Source organism: Notolepis coatsorum (assembly GCF_963971535.1).
Source record: "Notolepis coatsorum genome assembly, chromosome: 4".
In the NCBI taxonomy this organism is placed as follows: Eukaryota; Metazoa; Chordata; class Actinopteri; order Aulopiformes; family Paralepididae; genus Notolepis; species Notolepis coatsorum.
In genome coordinates, this window is record NC_140168.1 from 133,238,121 (window position 1) to 133,252,881 (window position 14,761).

The following is a 14,761-nucleotide window of genomic DNA, read 5'->3' on the forward strand; positions in this document are numbered from 1 at the left end:
TTCATCATGTCCTCTTGGAGGCTTGATGCATTAGGGAGTTCTCCCAGTGTCTCTTGGGATAGTTGCACAGTTTGGGGACGACCCATCCCTGTGCCTTGGACCATGATCTTAATAAACCTTTTATCAGGGCTTATCCAGATCCGTTTGTTTTCTTTCATCTGTTCAAATTCCATCCCTTCTGCTTTTTTCATCATTTCGCCGATGTGCTGATCACATGAGCTGATTACCTTCAAAGTCACATGGGGAACACTGTCCGTAATGCCGTGTTCTTTATGCAGATAGTCGCTCCGTGCAATACGTAGCGCTGCTCCCTGCGGCCCCAATATGATATTGGTAGCATTAAGCTGTACTTTGTCAGGTTGCACCCTCAGCCACTCCTTAGTCTGTGATGAGTCTGCATCTTTATGATACTGCAGAGTGCAATGATATGGGGTCTTTGGATCACTTGCTTCAGGCATATTGGCAGTGATACATTTCTCCCATTGCAAGGCTGGACCAAGCAGCTCTTGGTCCAGTCCCCCTAGACAATAGATCTCCGGTGGTTGGCTGTCGATTCTTTGTACCATCTGATAGTACTGGTCTTCTCGTTCGGCTATCACGCAACCCTCCGCAGTACATTTAATGTCCATCTCCAGTAACCCCAGCCCATCTCGGCCAAGTAAGTTAATGGGTGTGCTTTCCGAGACCAGCACAGGGAGAGTCGCTTCCCTGCCTTGATATCTCAGAGTCACAGGATCGGTAACAGGCGTCAGCTGGTTTACCCCCTCAAATCCAATTGTCCGTACGTATCGACCGGACATGGTTAGGTGCGTCGCGTCTTGGGGTTGTACTACCGTGTAGGCCGCACCGGTGTCTGCCATCATCTCGACAGATTTGTCATTCACCGTTACGCACACAATAGGCTCCTCCCTCAAAGACGACACTGACAGCTGACACCTCCCCATTGGACTCTCTGGGCCTCTTCAGAGTGATTCATCTGGCCCTCTTGCTGGATTTACCGGGCCATTGTTCTCACTAGGGTCTTGAACTCGGGGTGGGCCTTGGCCTTGCCAATTTCTTCCCCGGCCCCCCCCCCCGAGTGCCTCCCCCTCTGGCTTGGTAGTCCTGTCCACACTCCCGTGCGATATGGCCAATCTCCCCGCACGTCCAACACTCCACCCGCCGACCTCCGTATCCATTCGTGTTCCTGCCTCTGCCTCCACCTCTTCCTCGTGGCTGCCACCCGGGTGCTCCTCTTGGCCTTTGTTGTTGTTCCGGCGCAGGACCCCCTTGTGTTCCCGCTTGAGCCTGTCTCTGTTCACGTTGTTCCCCTTCATCGCCCGTCCCACCTCTTGGTTGTGGGGCCTGGACTAAGGCTTGAAGGTATTCCACTACCTTCCCTGCCTCGGTTGGCTGTTGATACATGATCTTACGTTGTTGATCCATATCCTTCTCCTTTGTCCTTTGCTCTTTTTTCCGATACAGTTCAACGTAATGGGCCACCTGATCAATATAAAAGTCCACTGCCATACTTGACAATGACACCACCTCGGCCAATTTCTGTCTTACCTCTAGGGGGAGGCCGTTTTCAATCTTGGCTCTTAACGTGGCTTCATGCATACGGTCAAGTACTGCCTCCTGACCAGTTGTATTCTTCCACGCGGCATAGGCTTGTTGTACGTACAGCCTGGGGTGGATTGTTGCACCCAGAGTACCAAATGTAGTAATCTTCCTAGCTTATAACCTATCTCCGCATTGTGTTCACCTTACAAAGCCCTTGAAGTACTATCTACAAAATGTAGTAACCAGGTAATGGTTTTCTACACGCCAGCAACAGAGAAACGGCGGTTGAAAAAACAGAGGTCGGAGCAGTTTTGATACTCTGAAGAATCCGTTGTTTTAACCCTTAGGGGTCACGCTGGAGCTTTGAACCCGTCGGCGGACAACAAAAGAAATTAGAATCCCTCTTAAATGCTCAAAAAGGACATCTTTTCAGAAATCGATAAAAATAGAAAAATTGCCATTTCTAGTGCTTTGACATGTAAGGTATACGTCCCCCAACTTGCTAAACCTAATACGAATTGTAAATACGTTTAATTCTTGCTAGATGGCATGATTGTAATAATCTCCATTTGCGATAAGAACTACAATCGCGTCACGAAACGCACATACATGGACGCGCGCACACACACAATAGCGGCGTGTGCGCTGTGAATAGGTGTTACACTTACACCCCCGCAGAGGCGTGAGACTGGTATCAGAGCCTACCCCCCCATCCAAATTCTAAACATAATAATGTATGAATTATCTGTTGCAATAATATCCACGGGACTCGACTTTTTGCAGTCGTTTCTCCTCTCCTGTGTGAGGAGTCTGAGGACATTCGCGGACATTCTCTCAGATAAAAAAAAAAAAGCTTACATACACATACACACACTCTCGCTCTCTCTCAATTCAAATGGGCTTTATTTAACATTAACTACTGTATGGCAGAGTGCGTCTGTGTATACGAGGTATGAATGATCACTGGCTGCTGTGTGACGAGTTTGCTCATCCGCGCTGTCGCGCTATATAAATCCAAGTCATTATTATTATTATTATTAAACACGGACCGCTTTAGTTGACAAAATTACATACATTTCGGGTCATTTCATAATAGCAGTGTGGACCAGCTCTGTAACCAGCTCTGTAACAAGTACAACGCATCTCGCTAGTTGACAGCTTACGCATGCACCCGCGCTGTAGTAAACACGGTGCTTTAGTTGACAGCGTTCGATGCGCTTTGTGAAGGAAAGATGACGTCGCCTCTCTCTCTCTGTCTGTCTGTCTGTCTGTCTGTCTGTCTGTCTGAGAACCCAGGTTGCTTTCTAACCTATATATATCTCTCTCCCTCTCTCTCTCCCTCTCTCTATCTATATCTCCCTATCTCTCCCTCCATCTCTCCTCTGTATCTCCCTCTCTGAGACTACTCCCGGTCTGAGTCATGTAAATCACAAATCATGTAAAACCCAGATTCGGCTCAAACAAGGGACTAAACACGTTTCGCAATTATGCCACAACAATGTGGAACGCCCTACCCAAAGCTGTAAAGGAATGTAAATCACTACCCACCTTCAAAAACACTCTCAAAGAACACCTACGGGAGACTGCAATTCAAAACTGGCCCCTACAAATGTCCTAACCCAGTTGTACAATAAAGACCAAGCATGGCTATTCCAATGTACAGCCCCACCCAACCCCACCCCACCTACCCAACCTCCTCCAATGTACAGTTTCCATGTCAAATGTATGTCAGTACTCCAATGTACAGTGTCCCCCCCCCCCCTACCCAACCCCCCCACCTCCAATGTACAGCCCCACCCCACCTACCCAACCTCCCCCAATGCACAGTTTCTATGGCAAATTTGTAATGACTGTACCAGAATGTTTGATAGGACATTGATTGAAAACTATCATCTCAAATTTGACAATTGATGGCTTATTTTGAAGGTATGAATCTGTAATTTTATATTATGTAACAAAAAAAAGGGGGAAATTCTCAGGAGGAGGAGCTATTTAGGTTAGACTATTTGTTGGGGTGTTGCTAATTGGGCAATTCAGTTAATTCTCCTCAGATCATTCATGATGGAACATAACGTGATGAAATCATGATATTGTGATACACAATTATATCTGAATTGGTAATAACAAGCACATAACTCGCATTTCTCAAAATATCTGATATATTGGAGGCTGTCGTGTCACAAGTGTTAATAATCTGGTAGATCCTGATGCCCATTTGGCCCAGTGCAGTTTCTAACAACCCACATGTCTGTTTCCATCAAGGCAGCCTACCTTCTGTAAGAGAATCGGCTGGGTTTTCATGGAAAAGCCATCCATTCTGGCTGCTCAGTCCTGATCCAGCTATAAAGACCACAACATATCTAAAGGCTCACTGTGCATTACACCTCATAGTCCACTGTCCATGTGCCTGACATTTAAGGTGTGTATGTGTGTGTGTTTTGTGTGTGTGTGTGTGTGTGTGTGTGTGTGTGTGTGTGTGTGTGTGTGTGTGTGTGTGTGTGTGTGTGTGTGTGTGTGTGTGTGTTTTCAAAATATATATCATTTGAATATTCATATAATATGTACACTTAAGTAAACACATTTAGATGGTAAATCAGACTACAGCTTTGCTATTATGGAACGAAATGTAAAATATTGTAATGTAATGTATCAACAAGCTTAACAAAATAACTAATACTGTCTCATTCGCTAAATGCATCATGTAAAAGAGTTCAGTTTTATCAAAAGCCTTCTCACTATCTTTTTTTACCCCAGGAGGTGAAGAAATTCAAGCTATTGCAATGCTATAGCAATATAATAGTGCTAGCAATTGTTTTATCATTATAATACTTTTTAAACCGATGTAATACAGTTCTTAGCATAGCTATTGTGTTATTTTGTTAGATGATAGTTTACTTTCTCAGAAATCTAACATTAGCTACTAGCTAGGCTTAGTCTATTCAAAATCATTAGATGTCTGTGGGGGGCGTATTACCCCAAAACAGGAGAGGCATCTTCCCTCAAAGGTCCTATTCTTACACTTTCATGGATGACAGTATGTCGGTTAGTATGTTGGGAGTTGGATGTGTGTCTGAAATCTTATACACCAGAAGGTCTTACAAGAGGGTACTACCAAAGTCTGTCTAGAGAGAAGATGGTTCACTCTGCTTCATTGTTGATAACAGGGACTAACAAGATGAACAAGATCTGTGCCCTATCTCTTTGAATGGGGAGTACTCCATAATTTAGTGATAGAAAAATGCCTTTTCCCCCAAAGTAGACCAGCTTCTATGCATGCACCACCTTCCTTGTGTGATATTCTATTCCAGTTGTCTTTGGTCTTGTTTTCTCTGGTTATGATCATGTTATTAGTGTGTGTGTGTAAAAAAACTAATAATATAATTATTATAAATGTCGCTCTCTCTCTCTCTTGAAATCTACAGTTACACATTTAGTATGTATTTAGTGAGGTAAATGAGTACAAGACATGTTTCACAGACACACACACACACACATACACACACACACACATACACAGACAGACAGACACACACACACATTTACACATTACATTTACATCTAGTCTAGTTTGCTTATTTTTTTTTGATATGGTACAGTACTGTAGATACAGACACACACACACACAGAAACACACACAGGCTAGGCCTCCTGCTGGGTCCATTCACTGGAATAACAAAGGAATGACTGGGCCTTTGCTCAGGTGTGAAATGGTTCTAGTGACAATGATCACATTGAATTCTGGGAGTGTAGTTCTCTCATCAGATAGCTGAATGAACTTGGATCTAGTTCAAAGTCCTATACTGAAAAGGTGTTAGGATTTTACCAGAATGTTTGATAGGACATTGATTGAAAACTATCGTCTCAAATTTGACAATTGATGGCTTATTTTGAAGGTATGAATCTGTAATTTTATATTATGTAACAAAAAAAAAGGGGGAAATTCTCAGGAGGAGGAGCTATTTAGGTTAGACTTCTAAGGGTTAATAAAGGATTTCAATCAATACAAATCAAAGATTTGAAAGAACAATTGCAATAAAGCCTAAATGGTAGCCCTCACTATGCCGAGGTTCATTAGGCTTTAGTCTAAATATTCTGTATCTAAAAGCATCTCTCGTCTCAGTTTCTTTTCCTTCGATGGTGTTTTGGAATGGCCGTCTCTGTGTATCGCCGGTCGGACGGTCCGCCTTCAGTCGAGGGAGTATGTAGATTGGGTGTTGCTCACTCAATTGTCCGTGGGGTTGTGACGCTCTCTCTGCAGAGCGTGTCATATTCAAATCTAGATCTCCGCCCCCAATATTACGTCAGGAGGGCGGGTCCTTCTAAGCATTACCGAGCTCCCTGATTGGAGGACCAATAGCTCTGTCTGTCAATAGGCTAGCCACCCGGAAGTGACGACAGAACGGAATTTCTTAGTAGGCGTTCCAGCAGTTTCAACCCGACGGGATGTTAAGTCTCTAGGTTTCAAATGGGGAACCCTTTGATCTACTCTATTTCCGTGGTGCCTTTTGTTCACAGGGGGGGATAGAATGCACCACACCTGGTGTTCCCCCCTACCCCTCCACAAAAGGCTTCCTGTGGGCTGGTGTTTGTAGACCAAATGTCTGGCTCTTAATCAACATTATCTCTAAACCTTCCAGGAAGGCTCTTTGATCTTAAGGCTTGCAACCGCCACCTAGGATAGGAATTTTCCCTGGGCGTTGTAACCACGGTTAAATGCTAAATCACTCAACTGCTTATCTCATCACCTCTCCAGGGGATAAAAATAAAGACAGTTCTTAGAGCAATAGAGAGGAGTGGCTTTGAATTTGTAATGTGTAATGTTGCAAATTTACCTTTCCCATTTTGCCATTCTGAGATCCATGGTGTACAATACATTTTTACACAGGTTTGTTTGAGAAACTACCACAGTAGTTTTGGCTGGGTTCCGTATAGCAATAACTTGACAACACACACAAGCTCAGTTGGTAGCCACAGCAACAGGTTTAGTGAGCGTCAGGTCAGGAATGTACAACAGACATCATTAGTCGATCACAACACTCTTCAACACGGTGCTCTTAATCGAACCCGAGTACCATATATCACATCCCCCTTTCTTAAGGAAAAGTTATTACTTTTAGTAAAAGTTATTACTCTCTTACTGCAGACCAGAATTAGCTAAATACTTCAATCACTTTTCCCAATAGCTTACCAACAGGAATAATGTAACAAATAATAAATTCATATTGTCAGTATCAGTTGCTTGGGGCCAGAGGTTCTAGAACATAGCCCACCGGTGGAGCTCAACCTTCAGCGTTGGCTCGTGTCATAATCGCTGTCGCTGTATCTCACAGGCGGCACGACAGCTCTCCCAGATCTGGTGCGGCATGTAGGGGAGTCGCCCGTGCTGGACTGGGAGGGCTGGTTCTGGGCAGGCGGCTCATCCCACAGAGTCCATGGCTCGTCCCACAGAGTTTCTGGCTGGTCGATGGACTCAGGATCAGCATACTCAGGATCAACATTCTCAAGCAGACTTGGATGAACCGTCCTCAGGTGGCATCTGTTTCTCCTGAAGATCACGCCAGCCGGTGATTCCACACTGTAAGAGCGCGGCTCTACTCTCTTGCTCAACACGACAGCAGGCTTCCAGCCTTGCCTTGTTTTCATGTGTACTGTGGTTCCAGGAGTCAGTACAGATAGTGGTCTGGTACCCACATTGTAGTACTTCTCCCGTCGTGCCTGCAGGTGTTGTAGCCTGTTATGTATGTTACTTGGGGTGGATGGCTGCAACACTGCGCTGGTGCACGGCAGCGGGCTCCTCAGGACACGTCCCATCAACATCTGCGCTGGGGAGACATCTAGGCCTGTCACCGGTGTGTTTCTCAATGACAGCAAAGCCAGATGCGGGTCAGTGCCTGTTTTAGCTGCCTTCTTCAGTGTGCGTTTCACCATTTTGACCATACTCTCTGCAAGGCCATTGGACTGTGGGTATCCAGGGCTAGAGTGTGTGATTTTGATTCCCCATTCTGCAGCAAACTTCTGCATCTCACAGCTCGCAAAAGGAACATGATCACACACTAGCTCTTTGGGAATCCCATGTCTGGAGAAGACTGACTTCAGCCTTTGTATGACTGAGTGGGCAGTCTTGTCTGGTAGTGTTGTGAAGGATCAGATTAAACCGAATATATATATTTATTTATGGATATATATTTAATAGTATTTGTATATCGTTTGATATCCCTTGTATATTCCTTGTACATATACACTGAATATCCCTTTATTCTACTACAGCCCATAATAGTTCATTCTCTTATTGGACAAAAGGACCAGGCGCCAGGGACAAGCCCCTGGCGTTCAAGTTCAAAGGTACCGACGAGACATGCCTTTACTAGCCTCAGCTCCGCGCAGGAATACGGCTACCGAAAGCAGAGCGGCACTACTTGTCCACTGTGCATATAAATATGGCGCAAGAAATGTAGAATTCCTCTTAGTCCTTTACCCTTCTACCCAACTAAGTAACAAGACGTGAAGCCTCACCCCACGATACCGCGTGCGGTGTAGTACGGCCTGTTTGGCCTTAGAATAGCAGTGAGACCTCGTGCGAATTAATAGCTGAATTGCCAGAGTTTGGCACCGTATTTCTATTAAGTAATAATAGTCTATTATGTATGGTGCATCGTTCGGTTAGAGTTCTAAAGTGAGCAGCACCCCCATCGTTTCCTCGCGTTATCTAGAGTCTTAACCAGGCTGGGCAGACCACGCATGGTGCTTTCATCCGAGGAGTTCTGGGCGAGGACGAGTGGACCTGCACATTGGATTACCTACCCCGACGACTGCTGAGCCCTATACGGCATGGAATATCTATTTGCTTTGGTGCTTTGATTTGTGGAGCGGATAATCGCCAACACCGGTGAGTGTTGGATTTACCCCGAGAGGAGCCAAGGTGAGACGGCGCTCAGACCAGACTGAGGTCGCCTCGCTTCTTCTTCGTTGTGGACCGACAGCGACAGCTACAGCTATCGTCTACAAGAGAGCCCAAGTGTATTCATCTGTGGATCAAGGTTCCACGGGCACTGTTTTCTGTACCTGAATTCTCCCTGGAAATCGTTGACCAGACGGGATACAGCCGACGGCTCTCCTACCCCCCTTACTGGCTTACAACCGGCGGGACCCCTTCAGTATATTATCCAGCTATAATCATTAAGTGACCATCGCTATAATCCCCTAAGAGCCAGGTTGTATACTTGCTTCCTGTGTAACCAGAGATTGGACATTCAGTGTTGATTTGCATACGAGTACTCATTTGCCTTACAAGAGCATTCAATTCAAATCATAAATGTAATAAGTAATTATTATATGTACCTTTTGCTATATATTAAATATTTGACTATTACCTTTGTGTGGACCTGATTTCATATGTGGGAAAGTGTTCATCATACTTAGATATCGTGTACTGTATGGCCAGTAATTAAAGTACATAAAGCGGTAGTGGTTTAATGATACCATACTTATCAATACAGTCAGGGAATTGTACCCCTCAGTTACAATTGGTCCTTCGAGCCGGATGGTAATCAGTGTAATATTAATATAGTGGTATTAATATTGAAATGGCCTATGATGAACACTCCACGAAACGGTCCTCCTAAAGTAGAACGCCCGCAACGTAGACGACAGCCACCTCAGTACTTAGAGGATTACGCTGTCAGTAAACTACCTAGCCTTCTACAAACAGTAAACGCAGTAAAAGTAGAAAGTAAAATGATGTACAACCCTATCAACCAGGATACCCCGACCACAGAGGCCCTAGTGGGTTCTAATGTAACTGACCAAGCTCACGGTGGGGACCAGGAGGGAACTGACACGACTTTACCCCCCGCCAATACCGAAGAAGTAGTCCCCCCAGAGCTCCGGGAGGAAGACAACCCTCCAGAGGTGGAACTCTGCACGGAACAAGATGAGGAGAGCGCCGAGGAGATAGAGCTCCAGGACTCCCCAACGAGTACAGCCAGGAGCGGCTCACCTCTACAAGCGTCTTCCCCGAGCGAGGCGGAGAGGATGCTGTCACAGGCGTTCCTCGTCAGCCTGACAGCCTCTACCGAACGCGATCGACTCCAGGGTGAACGCGATCGACTTCAGGGTGAACGCGATCGACTCCAAACACAGCAACGGAGCGAAGAAGAGCACATACGCCTGGAGATGAGACGCCTTCAGACGGAAGAGAATATGGCAAGAGACCGGTCCGACACCCAGCGTGCCGCTGACGGTGCCCAAAGAGAAGCAGAGCGCGACATCGCTCTCATCCAGCGCGAAGCCGAGCGCAACAGACTACAGGGCGAGCGCGACAGACTACAAGCCGAGCGCGACAGACTACAAGCGCAGCTAATGGAGCAGCTGATCACCAGGGCAACACCCCCTCCCTCCACAAGGGGTTCCAGAGCCTCGTCAAGACACACGTCAAGGGCACCCTCCCCTAACCGATTAGGCGACCTTGAACTCGACCACCAGAGAGAGTCTACACCCCCCTCCGAACTCCTTCCCCGACCGGTCCAAGTGAGACCCAGCTACAAGGAAGGAACGGCGGACACGGCGGAGAGGCTAAATAAACGACTACAGGATCTAGATGACCTGGCAGAAGAAGAAGAGGGAGAAGAGGAGAGTCAAGCCCGACAGCAGCACATTACTCCACAGGACCAGGAGGTCCAGTACAGCCCAGGCTATACCCCCGCGGCTCTGCGCTACAGACCCCCGACTCGACTCACGGGTGAGCATGACGCACGACCAGTCCCGAGGAATAGCACCTGGACCAACGGGCCATGGTACCCTGCCAGTACCAGCCCACCGAGAGGCGTAAGAAGAGACTCGCCCAGGAGGCCTCTCTTCCAACGCTCACCGATGTGCCAGCCATCCATGGCGTCATACATTGGCACACCGACGTTTCCAGACTTCACCCATGAGAATCGAGCACAGTACACGGAGCTCCGGATGTGCTTAGAGACAATGATGGTGGATGTCGCTGATGAACGCCACAAGTATGCAATATTATTGAAGCACCTGAAAGTGCCCCGAGCGCACAACATAGCGCTGGCCTATGCCACCTCTACGACCCCATACACCGCGGCTCTAGCAGCGCTGGACCAGAGATACGGACGTATATGGGATTACGTAATACAGGAGATAAGGCATATTGATCGCCTACCCCCAGCAACAGACAATCGCTCACTAGACGACCTGTCTATAAAAGTACAATCCCTGGTAGGGATGCTGGGGGCGCAACGAGAAAAGGGTATGCACGAACTATACGCAAACTCGAACGTCGAGAGGATTTTAGAGAAGCTGCCGCCCGCCCGACAGGAGCGCTTCAGGCGGCAAAGAGACCACCGTGATCCTAACGGTCCCGAGCCATCCCTCCTAGATTTAGCCGACTTCCTGGCGAGAGAAGTCAGCAGCCTACGGCTGGATACGTTCGTGCGGAGCACGCCAAGCTCCAGAGAGGGACCTAGGAGAGTAAACGATGGCCGAAGATCGGTGACTGTCATGCACCAATCAGAATCAGTACCGAGCAGCAAGAACCACAGTACCCCCTCGACGAAAGAGAAGTGGAAGATGGTGTGCCCGTACTGCGAGAAGGAACACTGGTTGTCACAATGTGACCAGTTCAAGAAGATGACCGCTGAAGAAGTAAGTCACTGGATAAAGTCCAACAGGCGCTGTTACCGATGTGCGCGCAGTCACATGGCAGCCGAGTGCCGCCTAAAGAAGAAGTGTAGTCGGTGTGACGGAGCCCATCTGGACGTCCTACACGACAGTAACAAAAGAAAGCCTGCACCATCCAACAGCACAAAGGCAAGTGTTATGTACATTGACCCCGCTAGCAGCAGCGTCGCCCAGGTGCTCTTAAAGGTGGTCCGTGTAACCCTGAGTTACCAAGACAAGATCATGGACACTTACGCCGTCCTTGATGACGGGTCAGAGAAGACCCTTCTCCTCGCGTCCGCTGCGGCCCAGCTGGGGCTACGGGGGAGCGAGAACCAGATGACTATTCGGACAATAAGACGAGATCTAAAGACGATAAAGGGCGAGAATGTCTCCTTCACTATCGCAGCAAGCGGGCAGCCAGAGAGACGGTACAGGATTACTAATGCTTTCACCAGCCAAGAAATAGGACTATCGCAGTACACCTACCCCATCGCCAAGCTGATGGAGAAATATGTGCACCTGCGTCAACTTCCTATCCCGCTCATAGACGGCGCCACCCCGACCCTGCTGATAGGCTCCGACCATGCAGACCTCATAGTCCCGATAGACCGGGTCCATACAGGACCCAGAGCTTGTCCTGCAGCAGTCGAGACCCGCCTAGGATGGACGTTACAAGGCCCCCTCGCCAAGTCTCTTAACCGAACAGCAGCCACTGGCTGCCTCCACTCCAGAGCGACAGAAGGAGACACCACACTCCTGCAGCATGTAGAGAGGCTATGGACACTAGAGACAATGCCCTTTAAGAACGAAAAGAAAGACATTCGTTCTAAGGAAGATATCTACGCTATAGCCCTCCTCGAGCACGGGACAAAGAGAGTCAACGTCAGCGGAGTGATGAGATACGCAACTCCACTCCTGAGGCGAGAGGGAATGCCCACCTTTCGTGCTACAAAAGAGGCGACGGAGCGGTATCTATTGAACACAGAGCGGCGCCTAGCCAAAGACCCCGCTCAAGAAGCTGTGTACCGCGCTGAGATTAACAAATTAATCACAGCGGGACACATAAAGAAAATTGACATTAAAGAGGCCGATCAGACGACCACAAGGTCCACCACAACGGCAAGGATCGCATTGTGTTTAACTGCAGCTACCAGATCGGATCACAAAATCTGAATAAAGAACTCTTGGCCGGCCCAACACTCGGCCCCTCCCTACTAGGCGTGCTACTACGCTTCCGCCAGGACAAGGTGGCTATCAGCGGCGACATCAAAGGGATGTTCCTGCACGTGAGGCTAGTGGAGGAGGACAAGCCCCTGCTGCGGTTCCTATGGAGAGAGAGGATCGGAGATGAGCACCCAACCATCTATCAATGGGAAGTCCTCCCTTTCGGAACCACATGCAGCCCATGCTGTGCTACGTTTGCACTGCAAAAGCACGTCGCAGAGGACCCAGCAGCAGATGAAGAGGTCCAACAAAGTGTGACAAATAGTTTCTACGTGGACAACTGTTTACAAAGCGTCTCGACGCCAGAAGAAGCCGAGGCTCTCCTACTCAAGCTCCGCGCCTCCCTGATCAAAGGCGGCTTTGATCTCAGGCAGTGGGCCAGCAGCGACCCGCAAGTACTGCGCCGCCTCTCCCCCGAGGACAAGGCCGCGAGCAGCGATACTTGGATGGCGACCATCCCAGGAGAAGCCCAAGAAATGACACTAGGACTAGTCTGGCGCTTCAAAACAGACTCGCTCCATTATAGACACAAACCCCTGATCAAGGAGCAGGGAAGGTCGACGGCAATACCGACCACCAGACGGAGTGTATACAGAACACTCGCCAGACAATATGACCCGTTGGGATGTATTCTACCTTACACCACCAGGGCAAAGATGATTGTAAGAGCGCTATGGGACAAAGACCAGGGCTGGGACGATCCCATACCCGAACACCTTGCATCCACATGGAGAGAGTGGGAGACGGAACTCCGCTCACTCCCCGGTGTTAATATACGCCGCAGCTACTTCCCACCCACAGTGAGGCCAGAGACATGCAAGATCGACCTGCACGTATTCAGCGACGCCTCCGAAGTAGCCTACGGTTCGGTGGCTTACTTGCGTGCCCAAGAGGAGGGAGGAGAAATACATACTGCTTTCATCCTGGCTCGCTCAAGAATAGCCCCACGCAAGCAACAATCTATCCCGCGCCTAGAGCTCTGCGCAGCCCTAGCAGGAGCGCAGCTCGCCACGTTAATCCAACGTGAACTCACCATTCCGGTGCAAAGAACAATCTTGTGGTCAGACTCCACGACCGTACTCACATGGATCCGGTCTGATTCGTGCAGATACAAGGTCTTCGTGGGAGTCAGAGTCACCGAGATTCAAGAGTTAACAGAAGTAACCAGCTGGCGGTATGTGGACACCAAACACAACCCAGCTGACGTCATCACCCGGGGAATGTCCCTGGATGACCTCACCCGTCCCAACCTCTACAGTGACGGGCCAGAGTTCCTCAAGCTCCCCGAAGAAGAGTGGCCTACACCCACCGGCGAGCAAAGAGGAGGCAGAGAACAAGAAACCTATGTTCTGTGGGTTGACACACACACTCGTCCCCACAGACCCGGTTCTAGATGATTGCCTCACCCTAGAGAGTGCGCAGCTAAAGACATTTCTGTGGCACCACCCAGAGGTTCAGCCCACAACTGACATTTCAGCAGCTGACTACGAAGAAGCAGAACTCCTTCTACTACAACGAGCCCAGAAAGACTCGTTCCCCGATGAGCTAGCTTGTCTACAGGGAGCAAAGCCCATCCCATCAGACAGCAGACTGCTTCACCTGGCCCCCGAGAACGACGCCCATAATCTCATCAGAGTGGGTGGTCGTCTGCGGAGAGCCCCAGACCTACCGGATGACGTTAAGTACCCGATAGTCTTGAACAGCCGACACAAGGTCACAGAGCTGATCATAAAGAAATACGACGAGGATGTGCACCACGCAGGGGCAGAGAGAGTCTTCGCGGAGATCAGACGTCGTTATTGGATACTGCAAGGGAGAGAAGCAGTGCGGCGCTTCCAGCGAACCTGTCTAGACTGCCGTAAGTGGCGCGCGCAGCCCAGCATACCCCGGATGGCTGACCTACCTCCCTGTCGCCTCCGACTCGGCGACAAGCCCTTCCACTCCACCGGTATGGACTGTTTTGGCCCGCTGTATATAAAGAGAGGAAGAGGAACCGAGAAGCGGTGGGGTATTGTATTCAAATGCATGACCACCAGAGCGATACATATCGAACTCCTTCCAACCATGAGCACAGACTCATTCCTTATGGCCTTCCGAAGATTCACGGAAAGGAAAACCGTCTACATTGTTGTCCGATCACGGGACAAACTTCAAAGGCGGAGAAAGAGAGCTGAGAGAGAGCTTCCAAGCTATGGGCCCAGAACTTAAGACCCACCTCGCTCCATCCCAGATTGACTTCCAGTTTAATCCCCCGAACGCACCTCACTTCGGTGGAACCTGGGAACGAGAAGTACGTTCCATAAAGACAGCCCTGTACGCCGTG

The 14,761-nt window shown here is 48.7% G+C and overlaps 1 protein-coding gene across 1 annotated transcript in view; it reads right to left on the bottom strand.

Annotated features, from left to right (window-relative positions):
- Window positions 1-7,285: 7,285 nt before the first annotated feature.
- dok7a (docking protein 7a) overlaps window positions 7,286-14,761 on the bottom strand; it is a gene marked incomplete at both ends in the record, with an annotated part of 260,565 nt that continues 253,089 nt past the window's right edge. Inside the window, one exon of the mRNA XM_084312113.1 lies at window positions 7,286-7,399. Coding sequence (XP_084168239.1) covers window positions 7,286-7,399 — 114 coding nt within the window. The remainder of the gene's footprint in view (window positions 7,400-14,761) is intronic.